The 20545-nt window shown below is 41.0% G+C and overlaps 1 protein-coding gene across 1 annotated transcript in view; it reads right to left on the reverse strand.

Annotated features, from left to right (window-relative positions):
• Window positions 1–20545, reverse strand: part of LOC146702104 (uncharacterized) — a 77700-nt gene that overhangs the window by 13099 nt on the left and 44056 nt on the right. The window contains exons 12-15 of the mRNA XM_085468904.1: window positions 20295–20439; window positions 18775–19012; window positions 12765–12849; window positions 10216–10306 (exon numbers count right to left, since the gene is read on the reverse strand). Coding sequence (XP_085325030.1) covers window positions 10216–10306; window positions 12765–12849; window positions 18775–19012; window positions 20295–20439 — 559 coding nt within the window. The remainder of the gene's footprint in view (window positions 1–10215; window positions 10307–12764; window positions 12850–18774; window positions 19013–20294; window positions 20440–20545) is intronic.

The raw sequence follows: 20545 nt of genomic DNA on the forward strand, positions 1-20545 counted from the left end.
TGAGAAAGAGGGAGGGACATTTGTAGAAAACGGATGGTGTGGGGGGGGGACAAGGAGGTGCCACTGCAACAGTGGGGAGGAGTAAGTCAGCACACCTGCTTAACATTTAGATTGGTTTTGTTGCACAAATATTTTAGCAGATGATGGGGGCTAAAAGGGGCAACAAAATGCATTTATAACCAAGTTTGGTGATACCTCTTGTCCTTTCAGCTTTATACTCCAGAATATGAGTTGACTACTCCTGCGCTGGTGAAAGATTTCAAATCTTTACAGCTGCTGTACCATTTCTTTTTTAATTAATTATTTTTTTTATTTATCCTACCAAAAAGAAAAAAGAAGAAGAAGAAAAAAAAATGCCCGAGTCGTTCCAGCCTATGCTTTTCAATAGATGCAAGCTAGACTTTGCTGGACTCCAACATTTTTTTCTGAACCTATACATCTGAATGAACTTTCATGACAAACCTGAAAGCATACCTGCAGATGGAAAATATAAAAGGAAGAAAGAAAAGAAAGAGAGCAAATGATTGTAGAGACTTTAGAAGTTAATAGATTTTCCATCTTTTCTATTCTCCATGGAGCTGTGGACCGGTATCACATTGCACATTGGACAAAAGTGTATTTTCACTAAAAGCCACCAAACCGTCCAAGGTCAGGGGATAAACATGCGTCAAAGCAGACTTTTCTTGGTAATGAGAGGAACATAAAAATGAGTATAAAATCAGAAACAGATAGCCTAGTTGTTGCTTCTACAACCATCAAACCGCTAGAGCCGAATATGAGCCATTACTCTGTTCCACTCAGCTCATCAGAGCACATCCTCTCATCAAATTAATGAACACATTTATTGTTAAACACGTTTTTATAAAACATTCATTCATTCTGTCTAATTAAAAGACCCAACAGGCCTGACATCACTTAAATATGCATACTTATCACTCACATGGTCTGAATTAAAGATCCACAAGTGCGTGCGGGGCTCTGTGTGTGCACTGTATGCGTGCATGTATGATGGTAAAAGAGAATGAGGCTTCCTAAGCAGGCCTTCTCACTCTAGGCTTAATGGTGGTAATCGTGGCGTGACCCAACATTAAGACAGTGTGTGCGTGTGTTTATGTGTGTCCCACTCTCCCTAATGGTGACGATGATGACATGTTCTCCATTAGACTAGTCAGTGGGCCACAGCAGATCTAGCATATTAATGATGCTGATGATGGCTTCTTTAATTACCTTCGTCTGCTGCTGCGTGGCCTGACTCCTTTTCCCCGATTCCTTTCATCACACACTCTCCTACGCATGCTGCTGGGTTGTTTATCAGTGGTTGCCATTACTGAAATCCTCTGTCTTGCATCTAGCCTGTGTGTGCACAGCTACATAACCAGCCTTGGTTGAAGTTTCACAAGCCCCTTCAGGAATCAGTAGAAAATAAGTTTAAACTTGTAAGGCATACAATGGAAATATTTTACCAAGTTCAGTCAATACGCCAGCACTAATATAATATCAAACAACATCCAACCTTAGAAATAATTCAATTTTGCACTTTTATTCCACAGATCCTGTATAAAGGAAGGTAAGCTAGTCCTTGAGGCGTAACAGGATTACTGACAAAAAAAAGAAAAAGAAATGTGCAAATATTGTCGTGCAGCGTCTAAAAAAGAAAAAGAAAAAGTCTACGTTTGATGAAAAACTCAAACAACAGAAAACTTTAAATGCGTTATGGATTGAAGGGATTCGCAATAGCACAATGAGTAGTGTTTAGTTTTCCGGCTGACCGGGTCGCACAAGTGCTTAAATAACAGCAGCAAAACAAAAGAGCAATTTTAGGGTCTGAGGTGCATCCGTGCTGTCTTGTTTCAGTGATGAGTTTGGCAAAGCACAGAGTTACGGGGAGGAGGCGCTGCCCCAAAGCATCTTGGGGGAGAGGGGAGCGGGAGATTGACAGACGGGTTGGTGTGAAGTCTGCAGTGATGCGGATGCTGTAGCGGTCCATTGTGGCGAAGAGAGAGCTGAGCAAAGAAGCGAAGCTGTTGATTTACCACTCGATCTACATTTCTACCCAAACCTACACACGTGAGCTCTAGGTAGTGACCGAGAGAATGAGATCATGGTGGTAATAAGCTTCCTCCAAGGGGTGGTTTGGATCTCCCTTAAAAATATTCTAAGAACCTCAGCATAACTCGTTCACATCGAAAGGAAACTGTTAAGGTGGGCCGGTCAACAGGCTAGGATGCTTCCTGAATGCCTTCTAGGTGATTGCTTGGAAGCCGCGGGGAAGACCGAGGCCATGCTGGAGAGATTACATCTCACAGCTGGTGTGGAAACTGGAAGAGCTGGAACATGCTGCCAAAGGTGTGTGTCTCTACTTAGGCCGCTGCCGCCATGATCTGCACCCAGATAATCGGCAGAAAATGGATGGATGGATAAATATAGCATACATTGCAGTACGTGGTTTGCTTTTTAACTGCAAGGCATTTATACATAATTCATTATGTTCTCCTGCACACGCAAACACACACACACATCCACACACGATGACTAATAAATAAAAATGTGCCAAGGTCAATCTCCTCATGGATGCTCTTAGTCCAGTGTGGTAGCTGAAAACTCAGCGACGTGGGGCTATCACACAACACAGCTTGTAATAGAGTGACACAACACAACTCTTGGAATCTGTGAGGGCGAATTTAGCAGAGCTAAACCTTGTTGCCAAGGTGAAATAATTAGATGTTAACCTTGAATAATTGCAGTATTAGTATTTTCCCTTACTTTTATTTGATTAATTAAACACTCTCATGTTTGATTTATTAAAAAAAACCAAACTAATTTCCACTCGTTTTAAAAGTGTTGTAAATCTTGACCAAGGTGACAAACTGTTTATAAAGTAAAACATGAAATGAAATAAAATAAAAGAGCTATGACTGATGTGAGTCTGCCTATTTTGTGCTTGAACGAAAAGCTTAAGAAATCCAACACATTATCAATAAAACAAAAACCAAAGGTGACAGCAAGGAGGAGAAAAAAAACCCTTTCAATACACCTTTTTCTTATCGCCTCTTCCTTCCAGTCTGAGACTAAATTCTTCCTGCCATATGTCACCTCTATGAACCCGTCTGTACAGGAACTTTTCATGGTTTTGTACTGAGACAGAAACACAAACGTACAGCCTTCTTTGGTAAAGAAGGATATTGGGTGACAGCTAAGAAGGACGTGAAAAGTTATAGCAACAACATGCGAGGGGAAAAAACATGGTTAGTTTTCCTGCTTGACTGTCCTTTCCATCTCTCAAATGAATTACAACAGTGTAGCTTAATGAGCTGTGTGGGATGGTGATGGGACACACATGCACACACACTGTGCAAATACAAAGTCCATTCCATGGTTTAACAGTCAGACAATTGGGCAACTTCTCTTTATTCATCAACTAAACAAATGAGCTTCATTTGTCTGTCCTCATTTCGCCATGTGTGTGTATGTTTGTGTGTGAAAATGGTGATCAAGCGCAGGTCGTTCTGAGCTAATTAGTCCAGGCTTGGGGGCTTCTATCAGGTATAATGAGTGAGATCAGTGAACAGCTACAACCGTTACGGCGAACCGACATCTCAAGTGTCTCTAAAATTTGAAATACAACACGTTTGTTTTGCATCCACTTAGCCAGATTGCAAACAAAAACCACAAAGATATTTACAGGCTTGCACATACAACATGCTGTTTTGGTTTTTTTTACAAAAATCTGCAAACAAAAAGTTACGCAGTTGAAACTAGTTTGAGTGGTCCTATTGTGACTTTTTCTGGCTCAAATGAGAAAATCTTTCCATATTGCTTTAAAAAATATTTTTTCTCATTTCCAGGATTTCAAATATGGGTGTTTTGTGAAGCCATGAATCTAAACAACCAGTCTTTGGTGCCTAGACCTTCAAATGTGGACTTTTTAAAAGAGAAACATTACTTATCCATGTCCGTCCGGTGTTGCTATGGCTGACGTGTCAAGGCACTGCCAAAGATACCTGTCCGCATTTCTGTGCCAGCAACAGAATAGCAGTATTTGTTGCCCTGGGGTGAGAACGCACGAGTACTGGATGACATGATTTGATGGAAAATTTCTATTAAGCAGTTAGGACCACAAATTTACAAAAACATATTGGCAAAAGAAATGAATAAGGCCCTAATTCTAGCAGTCGAGTCCCAGACAGTTGATTCTGTTCATCTGGATGTAGCGTTTTCAGTGGGAGAAACGTTTCGTCACTCATCCAAGTGACTTCTTCAGTCTCAGCTGACTGCAGGTTTCCCAACCTTATAAACTGTACATTTGCATAAAGCTCTTCCGTGTTAATCCAGGGGTTGTTTGTTCTCACTGAAGTATAAATCACATATAAATCAACCAAAACCATATATTAATAATTAAAACCCTTAATTTAAATATGTTTTAAAATATTATATTGCAGACAATGATGGCTGGATTGACATAAAAAGACAAAACAATGGCTTTTGGGGGAAAAACTTCCCAGACCTTCATTACAGTTATCCTATAAAATGTACCTCAACTGGATTTAGATCACATGACTGACTCTGCTAATGCAGATTATTCCAGTTCTTTACCTTTAAAAACTCCCAGGTTGCTTTTAGATTGTGTTTTGGGCCACTGTCCATCTCTCCTTTGAAATGCCATCTAGTCAACTTCGCTCCAGTACAGCTGAAACCAAGCAGATAGTGTATCCCTATACAGTTCCGTCTTCTGTCACATCATCAATAAACAGCAGTGATCCAGCGCTGCTGGAAGATATGTATGTCAGTGTGTCACACTGCTTCCACCACACTTTACAGATGAAGTTGTATGCTTCCAAGCCTTCTTCATACTCATTTTCCTGCGATTTCCATATAAGTTCATCTCCAAAATAATGTTGTTGCAGAGCTGGTGTGGCTTTTATTTTCAGTGCAATATCAGCTTGGTTGATGCAGTGTTTAGCACTGTCAGCTCCCACGCTCCAAAGACATGATTGTGAGGTTAATTGGTAATTATAAATTGGCTGTAGGTGTAAATGTGAGCATGAATGGTGGTCCGTCTCTCTGAGTTAGCCCTATGAAGGACTGCGCCCACCTCTCACCCTGTGACACATCCTCATTGGTTAATACAGTTCATGCTGACTTTAGTCATACAACTATTAAAAGATTATGTTTAGGGAAATTCCAATATTACGTGGACCTAACTGCACATTATAGCGACATTCAACACACCCTTGCGAAACTTAAATTTATATTGTGCATTCACACACTGATTGGTACAAATCTACAAAGTATTTTTACACATTCAGATGCAACTTTGTATTTTACGCCCCCCCCCCCAAAAAAAAAAATACTTCATAACAGAATTTGTATGCAGTTAAATACTGCCTAATGATTCATTGTGGGAAAAGGTGGTAACAGGAGGTAGCAGGATGACTCTTTGTTCCCTTTTTTTTTTTGGCAGTTCTATGTTTTTCTCAAGGATTTTAACAAGGGACCAGACTTCTCTCTGTAATCACTAGGCAAGCGCCCCGCTGACTCAGAGTGATTAAAATCTACTGTCTAATTGTATTTGTACAGATGACATCAATAGTTGTAAAGATATTTGGGCAACTAAAAAAGTTTAAGAACATGAAAACATGCTTATAAACTTTGCTATCTGAAAACTTCTCTGCAAATTCTCATTAAAACTGCTTGAAATCTTTAACTTCATGCTCAAAGAAGTTGAGGTAAACACACTAATGACTATGATTGTGTGTGTTGTGTGTATGGCTGAGTAAATGTGAGGGAGAAGGAAAGAGGGATGATCTGATCAATCACAAAAACATGCCTTATTTTTACCCTGATTGGTATTTGAACTGGACTCATGCAGAGGGACAGGACTAAGCAAAGTGTGCATGTATCTCTTCGTGTGTGTGTGTGTGTGTGTGTGTGTGTGTGTGTCCTGAGCAGCATGCATGGAAGTGCAAAACTGACTAACATGCGAATCGTTAACTTGATACCAGAAAAAAGATACTAAACAAACCCAGAAAACGCAAACAAGACTCTTTCGCGCACACCTACGTAGTATACACTGTGCATACAAAGACATACATAGAGAAAAAGACAGAGCTATCTGAGGTTCAGCTTCTGTGCACCAAGGCAATTTGTAATATAGATTTCCTCTATAAGCCACTGTAGAGTACCATTTACCATTTCAAACCCTTTGATTTTTTTTCACCATTGGATAATTCATCTTCTGCCGCTCAATAACCGAGATTGGGACCTAATGAAGGAGTCATAGTCACAACGGCCATCACACAGGTGTTTAAACACAGTTTGGAGTCAAATTCACTGAAAAGCTCATTGGTTTTTGAAATGATGGAGGACACGAAGCATGCAAAGGAAAAATGCAAAGGATTGTGAACAAGGGTGGGTCAGTGAGCGCATAACATATACAAATACATACTTTTTGATGCATACACTAAAAAAGTATTAGAGTGATTAACTGAATCATTTACAACCAGATGTAATCACTGTACTTGCTCATACAGTATCTTGAACTTAAACCCAAAGGTTACTGAAACATTACAGTTACAGTTACAACAACACCGGTAGTATTGGGAGCATTTTTATTAGCTGAGCAATGTGTTTCAGCCACAAGCCAAAACATGCACATACTACTTAGGCTGCATGAACTTTTACCACTTTAGTTACTAAAGCGGAAAGCAGACTTTAGGTTCCATGCCAGAAGGCTCTACTCTGTTTCTCCTAATACTAAAAGGCCAGAGAGGAAGTCCATTATTGATATTGGCAAGATTCTGAACTCATCTAACTTGTCAGTCCATTAAGGTCACCTGATAGGGGTTTGCAGTGTCTGCTTTACTATCTTAGTCATTAGATGCTCATGGCTGTTGCTCCTTGAAAGGCTGTGATGAAATACTATGATGCGATGGGTAAGAGCTGGATGTGAACATTTCTTACACTTTCATATTAATCCATTAAATATAGGGCTATAGCCTGTTTGCTCAGCTTAGCATGAAGTATGGAAACAGAGGGAAACAGCTAGCCCAGTTCTTTGGAGGCCCTGTAGAGTCAGGCTAGCTTGTAAAGTGTGCCCACAGTTTTGCAATCCTGTGTCCACAAAGTTGTGGGATAAAAGAAAAACAAAAAAGGAACTGGAGTTTGGGATTGGATCAGCCAAGTAAGTCCACTTTAAGAAATCTTAACAGTAAAATCAAGGAGTTGACATTTCACAGCTTTCATTGTGTGTTTAATGTGTACTTCATGCCAAAAACAAAAGCTTCAATTTGAGGCAGTTTAGTAACCTACAGTTCAACTAGTCCAAAAATCTGTGTGAAGACTGCAAACTGAGGCACAGATTACAACATGAGTTAGATAATGGTCTCAGAGGCCTCTATTCCCAGGCAATGGGACCTAGCTAAACAAACAGCTAAAACATGAAAGCTCGCTTAGCTCAATAAATAAATAAACATCACAAAGAAAAGTATCTTGAAAAATTACTGTATAGATAAAAACGGGAATCAATCAAAAGTAAACATGATAAAATAAGGAACTTAAATCAAAAATCAACGTGGGTACGGTCATATAAGGTGCATTGCTAGCTGTCCCCGTGGCAGCGAAGCTGAAACAGATGCTAGAGAAGGTTTTCAGCTGCATATCCAGTAAGCGGTGTACTTTCCATTAATTATCCACAGCTATTCACAACAGCCACAGTCATTTTGATGACCTCTGCATAAGCTCATCGAGGAACCCAAAAATCCAAACGGTGTGTTGATTCCAATGAGATTCAAGCAATTACAGCGCTGATGAATTCCCTTGGCAAGTATTATGGATGCATTCCAACAGCTAGCAGTTCACTATCCAAGCCACAGAAACTTTCCTTCTTAGGTAGCATATCAATCCCTCCACGTTTCTTCTAACCGCTAAGATTAATGTCTCTGTCCACACGAAAAGTCTTGAAGCCAGGTAAGGTCACACTGTGGTCCACTAAGTATGTGCACCAACATCTCACTGCAGTGCTCCAAATAGTACATGGCACAACACTCTGTGCTTTTCCTCAGAGAATGGTCTTAATCAGCTCGCCAAGCTCATCTGTATCATTGTCTAAACGCACCAAATACCCCCTGATGATCGCTGGAACAGCTCCATCATTGAAACCCCAAAGTTTCCTGTGTGGGTCCTCCAGGATTACAGGCCCTGCACTGGGCAATAGAACTGTCAGCACTATCAGCTGGTGAACAGCCCCCACTGCAAGAGTGTAAACTGAAGAAAAACCTTTAGTAGTACACTAAACTTGACTTTGCAAGACTTGCAGAACAAACACTAGATGTTTCAGCTTAGTATAAATCACAATGAGCAAAAAAAAAAACCCTAAAATGTTCCATTCATGCATCCATTTTCTTAACCGCTTATTCAATTTAGTCACAGGGATCTGGAACTTCTCCCAGCTGTCATAGGGTGAGAGGAAGAGAACACCTTGAACAGGTTGCCAGTCACATCACAGGGGGTTACACAGAGAAGCAGACAACCACGGACACACACTTACACTCCTACGGCTAATTTGGAAGCCCAGTTAACTTAACATGCATGTCTTTGGACTACCTGATGAGAACCCATGCAGGCACAGGGAGAACATGCAGCAACCTGCACATAAAAGCCCCAGCCGCCGCATTCAAACCCAGAGCCGTCTTACGGTGAGACAGCAGTCTATTTTTGAAACTGTATTTTTTAATGATGGAAAGAAAAGGAATTTACTGTATTTATTTGTGAACATTTAATTGCTAAATTTTTCCATAAGAATAAGAAAACTTCATCTTGATGGATTAAGTGCAGATAAAATTAAAACCATGGGGACTGGGAGAAGAAAAACAACTTATTTATCTTATAAGATGTTTCCATATTTTTGAGGAATTTCCCGAAACGTGTCAGCATGAGGAAAAAAAAATCCTTTAATATTGCAACTTTTATTATAGAAGAAAGAGACCTTTTTTTTTCTTGATAATTCTTGCACTAGCAGTCATTGGCACGTCTGCTTCAATCAATAGTCTGACATACCTCTGACAAATGTCATGCAAAATTTTTGATCACAGACAACAGAGAAAAGAGAGCCAGCCACGCAGCAAAGGCAGACATGAAAGAGTTTTCAACACTCGTGAAATAGATGAAGAACTCTTCGCGAGCGCTGACATGGCTTGTGACTGACCAATCAGCTGGCCTTAGTTGGTGTCTTACTGGCCCTGGGCTATCACAATTGTCAAGCCATGGTGCACTAAACAGAAGAAAGGAGAGCCGTGTTATGTGGACTGCATTATTCACAAGGACAGAGTGGAGGAAAAAAACGGAGTAAGGTGAAGGAAAGTGAGTGAAGGGGAACAAAATGAAAAGAGAAGAAAACAACAGAGCACATGAGTGAGAGAGGACAGAAAAACAAGAGTGGGAAAGAAAAGAAGGCATGAAAGAGAAAATGAAATACATAAAGAAGAAACTTGAAGGTAAAAAAAGGGAACAAAACACATAATCAAGGCATGAGAGAGCACCGTGGTGTGGGGAAGCTTACGGCTGGATTCAGAGTTTGTCAAATCTAAATGAACATCACTTCCCTACACTGGCTATGGCCCTAATTATCCATTCTGCCTTTGTACAGCGGCAGCTCAGCTCTGACAACTGCTCTCCCTTGAGATTCCCCCCAGCTCCCAGCTAGAACATTAGGGAATATCAGGGAATATTACACCTAGGAATTAACGCTCCAAATCACCTTGCTAGGTTTAGGTCCCGCATATACCCCTCCCTTTCTTGGACAAGATAATCCTGGCTCTAGCACCGGATATATGCCACTAATCATCAAAAAGGCAAGGGGTGGGGGGGTTGCAGGGAGAGAAGGAACAGCAAGGAAGATCTTCAAGGGAAAGGGAGAATAGAGGAGATCATGAGTATTAGTATTCATGTTTATGTAGTACAGTACACCTGGCTTAAATGTTTCATCCAGATGGGTCAGTGAGAAAAATCAATAGGCTGACTGGTAGAAGAGTTAGATAATCGCATTTAAATAATGAAGCGGTAAAACCTGGCATAGCTGTAATTTATGTACACACAGTATCAATTCATTTTCTTCTCAGCAAACACCTCACCTGCGTTGTGCCCCGAGCCCTTTTTAAACAAACACCTGAAATTATTTGGGAAGACTGCGTCACTGAGGTTTGGTGCGTATTTCTTCACCTGGTCCAATGCATCCTGTTTCTCTCTCTCTGCTGTGAGTTTCTGATGGACAGCCTCTGTCAGCTCCTTCTTCAGCCCCGCAGCCATTGACCTGCGAGCGAAAACAAAACAGCCGAGCTTAGTATCATCCTAAGACGAGGCTTATCAACGAAAAACAAAACAAAAACACAGCTTAAGTGAGTAATTCGTTTTTGGTTAAACTGATTTCATTATTCAAATGTATTTTACAAATACATTATTTCCATTAGCGCAAAAACAAACAGAGACAGAAAATCCCGATCCACGTTAGTGTTTAACGCAGGCCCCGTGAAGTGTGAGTATGTGTGTGTGGCAGCCGAGCTAAGGGAATGTGAAGGGGATCAATATGAAGGGGTCTATTCCTGCCACGCACCGTGCGTCCGTGCGTGCGCGAGTCAGTCAGTGTCTACGAGTGTGTGTGTACGTGTATGCGAGCGAGACTGTGTGTGCCGGCTGCCCTGGCTACAGCCGAATCAATACGACAAATGATTACCATTTCCACAAACCTCCCTCCACAGCCTCACTTCGGCCGCTCTCGGGCCTCGACACCCCTCCGCCAACACTCCACACAGACACACACACACATATATATGTATATATGCCGATATAAAAATGAGAAATTGCAACTTTATGAATAGTAAAAGCATCCGGGCCTTTTACGGCCAAAAGTTTTTTGACCATAATCTGAAGTTAGCATATTATTGATTTTACAGTTAAAAAAAAGAATGACTAGGCAGGGAAAGACCACAAAGTCAGCATCTGTCTATTAGTTTTTATTGGCTTCTGTGTTAAAACGACTCATCCAAAAATATCAAAACCTTAATAGAAAGCCCAGTATTTACCCAACTAAATCTTTCTAACACTGGTGATAAATGTGATTTATACTTCATACTTAAGTTCATTAATCAGTCTATTAAGTGCTAAAAAAATGCAACTTTAACTTACTACCACTTTTGTCTGTTCTGTCTACAACTTATTATTTTCATTATCGTTTAATCTGCCAATTATCTTTCATTTTTAATTATTTACACTGTCTAGAGCAGTTCCCAAGGACCCAAAACCTAAAGTGTTTTCACATGATTATAGGTTTTATCCTCTCAGAAAGACAAACCCCAAATGATAGAAGATCAAATTTTTAGATTTGAAAGGCTGGGGAAACTTGTTTTGTCATTTCAGATTATATTTGATTACTTTATAAAAAATGTCACGGATAGCTGTTGCATTAAGAGATGGCCGATAGCAGAAGGGTGACAAAAATAAGAGAGAAACAAGAAGGCGATATCTCTAGGCCACCAGTGCTCTCCTTAGACCCTACAGTTTTCCTTGGGTAAGAAGTGAATGATGAAAAAGTAATGATCAAAAAAATTATGAAATATGAAACCTTGATAGTTATGAAGGCACACCAGCAAGAGCTGGGCAATTTTAATTAATTTTCTTCTCAGATGATTAGAAGGCGATAAAATGAAGAATAAAAATCCGTATACGTTTGTATAATGAAAGGAAATCGTAGCCGACTACACTCAGAATCCCTCGCTAAATGTTCCTCAGCAACTTTAAAGCTGAGACTAATAAAGCAACTCATTGGTAGCAAAAGTTGAAGCAAAAGCCGTACAGCCAAAACAAAAGGAAGAGAAAATGTCTGACAGATCGGTCCGTAGAGAGAACATATGATAGGATGAACAGAGTGGGAGAGAGAAGGAAAGAAAGAGAGGAGGCGTCCTGTGGAGAAAGAAGGGGGATTTCCCACAGCACAGATGGAAGCCATTAGCATGGTGCTGTTGCTTAAAAACCTTTCATGTCTTTGCAGTTATTAGATAATACCCGGTTAACAGTAAACAGCATGATTCTGCAAATGGATATAATATGCAGGCACAGCGATTGTTTTACCATACAGCATCTAAAATTGGTTAAAATCTAATAAAATGTAATAATTCAGAATGTAACCTATAAAGTCTCCATACTGAGTTTTAAATTGTCAGTTGACGAGCAAAATGTTCCATGGCTCAACTTAACCAAGAAACTCCCCGAGACGGAGACCGTAGCGGTGAGGTCATGTCGAAGCCAAAGCCGCAACCACAACTATGCGTGCACAAACAGCAACACACAAACACACACTCGACTGGGTGATACATGCTTGCTGATGTCATCACCGCAGCTCTGGTGAAACAGAGAGGTCAACCAGAGGTCTCACCTCTGAACTCTGCGACCCAACATCTGCTTGCTCACCTTCTCCCATCAATACATGTTTGTATATATTTTCTCTCGCATTAATCCAGGAGCAGATAAAAGGGAAAGCAGTTCACATGTTCAGGAACAATGTAACATTTTGCTTTGCAGGCTCAAACAATGTATGCATTTAGAGCTCAGGGCTGTTCTGTTCAACACATGTTCGGTTAAAAAAAAAAAAGCCTACTGTGCGTCGCACGTAAAAAAGTCGAAATGTTTTTGATTACCGAGCTTACGCGAGGGACGGCGGGAAATGGGATGAGAACGGAAGCCGCTTTCCCTTTTTCCTTCTCTTTGCTTCTTACCTTATTTTCTCCTCTGCTAGCTTGCCTTCATTCAGACACCCCTCCATCCGCCTCACCTCCTCTGCACGGGCTGCCAACTCCTCCACTGAGCAGGAGAGAGAGAGAGGGGAGACAGAGGAAGAAGAAAAGTGTGCGATAAAGAGCAACAGTTCATTTCAGACACACTTAGTTGGGATTCATTAGAGAACGGGCCTTATTCAAATAATCACACAACCACAAAAAATGCAAAAAGAATAGTCATAAAATTGCCTCAGATAGCTCTCGATGCAGAGATGATTTTGTTTTTTGAACTGGATTAAAGAAATAACTCTCCAAGATGACTACACACTTGCACGACACTTTACATCTCCTAGCAGGCAAACGTTAACTGGATGATTTACAAAACCTGCATACGGAGGTCTTTATTGATTCTTGTCAAGTTCAGCACGAGTGGGAAAACATGAACTGCGAGTCACCTTCAAAGCGAACCAAGAACTCTGCCACAGAAGAGGCACTGAATGCCTTTCAGAGGCGGAGAGGGAAGGGAGGAACGAACACAGTGCACTGCTTACAGTTGGTCGGCGAAGCAACCTTTTGTTGAGAGACAAAAGGGGTGCTCCCTGGTTTCGTCAATAGATGGCACTCTTTACCTTGAGCAGGCCACTTGAGCTCATACCCCTGACTGCAGCCCTTCAATCACATACCCTTTTCAGCCGTCTCTTCCATCTACATGCAATAAAACCCCATTGTCCTACACTTAGTAGTTTAGCACATTGAGGGATGCATAATAAACCACTAGTCAGGTTTCTCAGCTAGGTTTGCTTTGCAGGCCCTGTTCAGTTTGAATTTAAAATTTAGGATTTGCCCCCGCACTCCCCTCTTTTTTTTGTTCTGTATGCTGTTTTGTGAGTCAATGTTTCTTCATAGCTCTTAAAACCTTTTCACTAAATTCAGTATTCATTGAATATAACATAAACTGTCAGCCATCGGTGACCAAGGCTAGTGAATATTGAGAAGGTCTGTGCGCTGAATATGAAGAGGTGTGTGCGCTCCTGAGTCTGTGTTTATGTGTGCACGTGTGTGTGCGAGTGCGGGTGTTTGTTGAATATTTACAGAGCGGACCTTGACTTTCTGAGTGTGTATTTGGGTGTGTGAAATAGAAATATAGGAAATGTGTATTTCTGTAAGCTTTTTAAGGCCACACAGAATGCTAGGATAGAAGTGGTGGGAAAGACTGAAGAGGAGGAAGCCAAAACCAATACCATAAAGGAAACAATACAGAAAAGAAAATCCACATTTAATAAAACTATGACTAATTTATGGTTTTGTTGCATCAAAACTGTTTAAACTAAAGCCCTAGGAAAATTGAAGCTGCAACTGGAATTGCTAAATATTTAACGATGCGCTTTTATTTGTGTATCTATGTGCATGCATGTGCCCTGCCTTGGCTATTTTACCGAACCTCAAGGTGAAAGTTTTGCTATGAATCTCAATAATCAATAAAGTGGAGATGTGAAAACTTGAGATGGGGATCAAATTCATATTCAAGGCATTCGCTTTTCAGGTGACCTCAGTGACACCTTCCACCAGGGGAAGCCACAGAGAGAGCAATTAACTGCATGCGCTGACCGTTTACACAAACTCTCTTATTTGTGCCTGAGCTCGCATAAATAAAGATGCGCACAAAACTGAAATACACACTGAAAATTAAGTGAAAAACAAATTTGTAGAAATACGAGGGGAAAAAATGGGCACAAAGGAAGCTGGTCCAAACACATACAAGTCCTTACTTAAATGTGGTATATATTTAGCTTGGCAAGACTTGATGACCAAATACTGACTATTTTTTTCCACATAAAATGAGGATCTGCAGAGGGGGTGTGGATTTTGACACTTCTCTCTTTATCTTAGTAAAAGCAGAACTGTGATCCATATCCTGAGGTCTGAGGCCCTTAGCAAACTGTTTTGAGTGGCTTCATGAGCTGTGTCCGTAGTTCACAATTTAAGATCTTCAGTCCTTCTCTTTCTTAGCTCTTTGATTCTTGTCTTCACAACTTACGGTGTGACATTAGGCCACAATGTAACTCTCTCCCGATCTCTCCTTCTCAGTGCCTTCGTAGGAGCTTCAAAGCCCATCATGCAGCATCAGCCTATAATCACAGATCTGCGGTCAGATTACCCTGCTCTCACCGCTAACCTTTAACATGAGAAGGATGAAAACCTTGCTAACCCTGAATCAGTGGTTGGGGCTAGGCCCGGCCCTGCCTGGCCCTCATAAAAGCTTCATAAGGCTTCATGGGAGCTTCCTTTGGCTTTGTTGGGGGATTCGGAGCCGGCTAAGGTGCTCCCGAGAGATGTCCCAAAGCCTCCCAAGACTCTTTCTCTCTCTTTCTGAAGTTTCATGGGCTTGCAACACTGCTTTTGGGTATAAGCCAAAAGGTGCAGACACACAGCCGCACACTGTCATGCACACAAATACACCACAAGAAGACCACAAAAAAAAAAAAAAAAAAAACACACCTCATATGCACACAACAGTGAACACTCACAAAGACAAAGACTAACACACACAAACACACACGCGTACACCCCAACACACTCCCCTCTTGCTCTCTCCTCTTCGCTTTATTTACAATCCTCTGGCAGCGGTACAAGGGCCCGGGGCTATAACACACGGCACCTAATGCTCAAACTGCCAGGTAATCTCATGTCTGACATCCCCCTTTGATAGAAACTGATCAATAGACTCTTGTAAAGGAGTCATTTTCTCTGATGTTTCTACCAACCACTTCTCTCTATCTCTAACTCTCTCTCCTTTTCACCCCCCCCCCTTCTCTTTTATTAGCCATACATTTATAATTCATATTTCAGCGGGGCTGAGTTTGCTCTGAGACAAAGAGGGAGGGGGGGGGGGGGTAAGGGGGGGGGGGGTATGCTTCTTTGTGTAATAAAGAACAATAGTGGTGAAATGATGGGGAGAAATGCCAGTGTTTGCTGCTGGTTCCGGTGAACAACAGTTTTGGGGATCGATAGAGTGTGAAATGGGATTATAGCTAGTAATAGAGGTGAATTGGAGGAGAGAGGCCTGTGCACGTGTGTGTCCGGGGATCCAGACTGGATAGCAGCAGCGCACACACACACACACACACACATGCACGCACACACATTCACACGTACAAACGAGTGCACGCACAAACGTGCAATAATGATTTCATCATCTTTAGGCAGATGCACATCAGCAGCACAGAGGGGTGGTAATATCACATTTCTGTTTTGGTGGAAGTGTGGAAATAAGGATATAGTGTTTTTGTTTATGCCGTTATTTCATTTGTTGTCACACGGCATCACATTTATTTTGCATTATAACCAACCTTACAACACATCTTATTTAAGATGTAAGATGACTCTACTAGTCGGGTTTGAATATTTTAAAGATCCATCCCCGCCCGTGTTTCACGAGCAGATGCTATGAAAACACCTACTTAAGAGTACGCCACATCTGATTTTCCTGGAAAACAGATTACGAATACAATCGTCCCTTCGGTACACCTTTATGTGCATTTTCTGTAATGGCTCGTGTGCACTGTATGTTCGAAATAGTGCAATTTTCCGCATGTATCACACACGCCCCAGCCTATTCCGAGAGCCATAAGTGACAGAATGACAGTAAATTTGACACAAGCACCCATACGCCAAGTTTAAGGACTTTTTTCTATCCTTTTTAATCACTCCTTTCTTTCCAGTCTCTTCATCCTATCCTGACACAGTCTGATTGAATCCAGCTGCCTTCAGACACTTCAATCTAATCCATGTGACACTTCCCTGGTTTCCAACTCATTCTCTTTTCCTGCTTCTTTCCTTCTGTCTGGCCACAGAGACCTTTATATAATATCCATTACTCCCAAACTACATTTATATATTAAACTGTAGAAAGCATATCAACAGCATTAGAGGTAAAAATGCTTTGTTAAAAACACCAAAAATGGCAGTTTATCTCGTTAACTCTCTAAATAGCAACATCAAAAATGACTTTGGACTGATATGATTATTACTTCTGAAAACCTGATACTGGCAGCTACTGTGTTGATAATTCATTGATTTTTAATTTACCAGATGAGTAATTTTGTAATTTTACATAACAATTTACAGACGACTGGGTTATAAAAGGCTAATAAGTTATGTAGAGTAATTTAAAGCATCTTAAATATGCATTCCTTATTAAATTATTCTGGTTAGAGTCACCTCTAGCATACATTTTCTTGTTAACTCATAATTGTATACCTGTTTCTGCCTGTCCATATTTTTCTTATCATTCAAACCTGTTCACGTTCACAGTCCAGTCCATCTTAGATGAGGTCTGCTGTTATTAAGCAACAAACAAAATCATCACCACTCAATGAAATGTTTTCATAATACAGAAAGAACCTCGACGAGGGCTTCATGTTAATAAAAAGGCCCTTTGTTCATGACAGTAATTTCTCAAGCTGACTCCTCACCCAGTTTATTCAGACCACTGCTATATCCAGGTAAACAATGCCCCCTTTGTTATAATAATGCATCTTTATTCTTCTTAAGTTATTACAATAGGCTCTGCATTGCTGGATTGTATTTGCTGAAGGTAAAAGCTGAATAATATGTGGTTTTGTGTGTAGAGTAGAGTTGAGGGAATGCGTTTTGATCACAGACAAAGGCCAGGCTACACAGCGTTGTCCTTCTGTCTCTATCTTGTTAATGAGCAGTGTTCAGTGAGCAAGCCAGCCACTGTCTGCCACAGAGAGAGACCTCAGATTCATCTCTCTGCGGACAATAGGTGATTGTGTGTGTGTATGTGTGTTTGTACCTTGGAGAGCCAGTGTGTATGTGCTAATTAAAGCAGTGGGAGTTGGAAGAAATGGCTGCAAGCGTGCGCATGTGAGGTGTTTGCCTGGCGTGACCGTCGATGTGTACGTTAATTCTTAATGAGACATTTCTGTGCCCAGAGAGACCCAGCCATCACCATTCCTACACTGACGCACTACTACAAAGGCCACCATTGGCCACACGCACACATGTACAGACACACACAGAAACCAGATCATTACCATACAGCTAAAGCAGTGCACCATTAAATCAAACCTCTACCTACAGCGTGTGTGTGTGTGTCTGAGTTAACATGGTGTGCAGACAGCTAGCTACAAAATCACCACACTGCTGGCTAATTTGAGCTAACTGATTGAGCTAACAGCAGTGCGGGTGGTTCTGCAACAAAAGACAGGACAGGCTGCGTACTGTAGCTCCTCTGGTATGTGATGGGCTTCTGATCACCAATAATGTCCAAAACCTTAGCAGCGGGGAAATGTTCATAGAGTGCTAATAATAAAGGCAGGGTGATGAATGGATCAAGCAGTGAACTGACATAAAATCTTTGCTTTTGGTCATGTTGACTTGCTTGTTAAAAAAATGTGGATGCTGAATCAAGCACTGGTGAAATACAGGTTAATTTTCACATGATACTGAGTATAGTGTTAGTTCAGGCAGGCCACAAAGTCAAGCATAGCCATATTCCTGTCAGATCAATTGATCTCCATGCTTGCCCACAGCTGGAGGCTCAACTAATGCATCTAGCTGGCAAATCTCATAAAGGCCACACTGTGTAAGTGTCTTTAGGAACCTACGGCTTCTTCTTATCTACATGCCACATTGCAACCCACTTTCATCCCCACTCTTCCTTTTCATGCTATGCTGACAGATTCATATAATGCGTGCAGTAACACTGTCATTGAACCCTACTCTGTTTTATGTTGGGGTCTGGCTCTTGCTCTCTCCGACTACAGACATCCACGAATGCGCGCCGAACAGCAGAGAAGTCCCTGAACAGTGACATAATACTGAATATTAATAGCATTCTTCTTATAAATATATTAGTCCTAACTGAAATATGTATATGTTATCAACATGAATATACGGTTGACGGAAAATTATTACTTTATGACTAACTGCATACATGGATCAGGACCAACGGCAGCTTATCAGTTTATGGACTGATTGCTACCTGTAACTTGGTGACTGCTGCGCAGCTCCTCCAGCTCTTTCCTCAGCTTTCCGATGAGAGTGCTCAGGGTCTCATTCTCTCTGATAGCACTCTGCAGCTTCTGCTGCTCCTTGTGTAACGCCTCCTGAAGCATCTGGGCCTTTCTTCTCTCCACATCCACCTCTCGGCTCTTTCTTGCAGACTCTTGTCTGGCCTCCTTCAGTTCCTCATCTGACTGCCTGAGGAGTGTCACCTGTACCTGCAGCGTACGGGCCAAAGAAACATCCAGCGTCTGTTCGGTTTAAATATGTTGCACAGTTGTGTTTATAATGTGCTGTTGCCATGTAACAGTTGCCATCAATAGACCTCTAAATATATCATCAGAAATCACTTATTATTTGCTTTGCTTGCTGCTTACATTTAAAGAATTTCCAAAATGGTATCGCATCATATTGTATGGTCCTGAATAAAAACCGAAGATAAAAGATATATATATTTCCATTTAATCTAAAGCTGGAAAAGACAGAAGGTGGTGGAAATGATGGTGGATATAATAATAATAATAATAATAATAATAAAACAGAAAAACATTATGAACCAATATAAATTCTGTGTTTCTGTAAAAAACACACACATTTAGCAACCCAAAAAATACACTGTCAAATACAATTTCCTTAAAAAAAATGTTTTTAGTGTTAATGGCTCTGAACTCAGCCCTTGTATGTATGACTGATCACTCATGTAAAGGATTAGACTCTTGTATAATTATGTATATATGCATAATGATAAAAGTTAATAATGTGTACATGCATTATGCATGTGATGAATGTAGATGTATACTTCAAGATATGTGTACCTACATGACACGGACTCATTATGTGGTATTCCACAGGGAAGTTGTGTGAATGAATGGGCAAGACCTGACAGCAAGAGAACCTGCCGCTGTGTGTGTTTGTGGGAGTAAATGTAAGTGTGCGAGCATATGATTTTGGTAAGAGTAACACGTGTTTTGCTAATATGTGACAAACACAAATTAACGTGCGAAATCAAATATTACCGTTTCCACCTACCCATACACGGCTAAGCAAGCGTACACACAAACGCGCGCAAACATAGACACTCACACACTCACACACATACAAATGATGTGTCCAAGACTGCCAGGAATGCTGGCGTTCTGCCAGGCTACAGTCACCACTTTGAGTAATTTGAATATTTAGTGTCCCATTGAGCTCTTAATTGGAGTCAATTTCACCAGCCTTGGCACCGTTTGGTGCTTTAATTAATGGCGAGGCAATTTGTTTCTGCCAGACAATCGCAGGACAATCACATGAGTGGTGGGTGTGTGGTGCCCGTGGAGGTGGTTGAAATACTCCTCTTTGGGAACTCAAACATGTCCTTAGATTGAAATGACTGCATCGCGAACATTTAAGGACAATGGCAGATGCGTCTGAATTTAAAAGCAGACGGGACAAAGGTCAAATTAATATAGCTCTCACTAAATTAGAGGACAGGTCAGCAGATATGCATTATTTTAATACCTTTTGGGCGTTCGCCAGTTCAAGCTCTAAGGATGCCACTTCCTGTTTTGAACGAATCACTTCCTGTTCCAGCTGTTTTTGATTGCTCCGGTGAGTTTGCTGGGAAGCAGCGAGACTTGCTTTCAGACCCACCTTTTCCTGGACTCTAAGGTAAGGAGAGCAAAAGATAATTGCCTGAGCAAACCGGTCTGTAAAAAATGTGCTGCCCAAGTTAACACAGCGTAATAATATGTAGACCAGATAGCATATTA

This window comes from Copadichromis virginalis, linkage group LG9, assembly GCF_057382275.1.
Source record: "Copadichromis virginalis isolate Kocher_CV1m ecotype Utaka linkage group LG9, C_Virginalis_male_GT1.1, whole genome shotgun sequence".
Taxonomy (NCBI): domain Eukaryota; kingdom Metazoa; phylum Chordata; class Actinopteri; order Cichliformes; family Cichlidae; genus Copadichromis; species Copadichromis virginalis.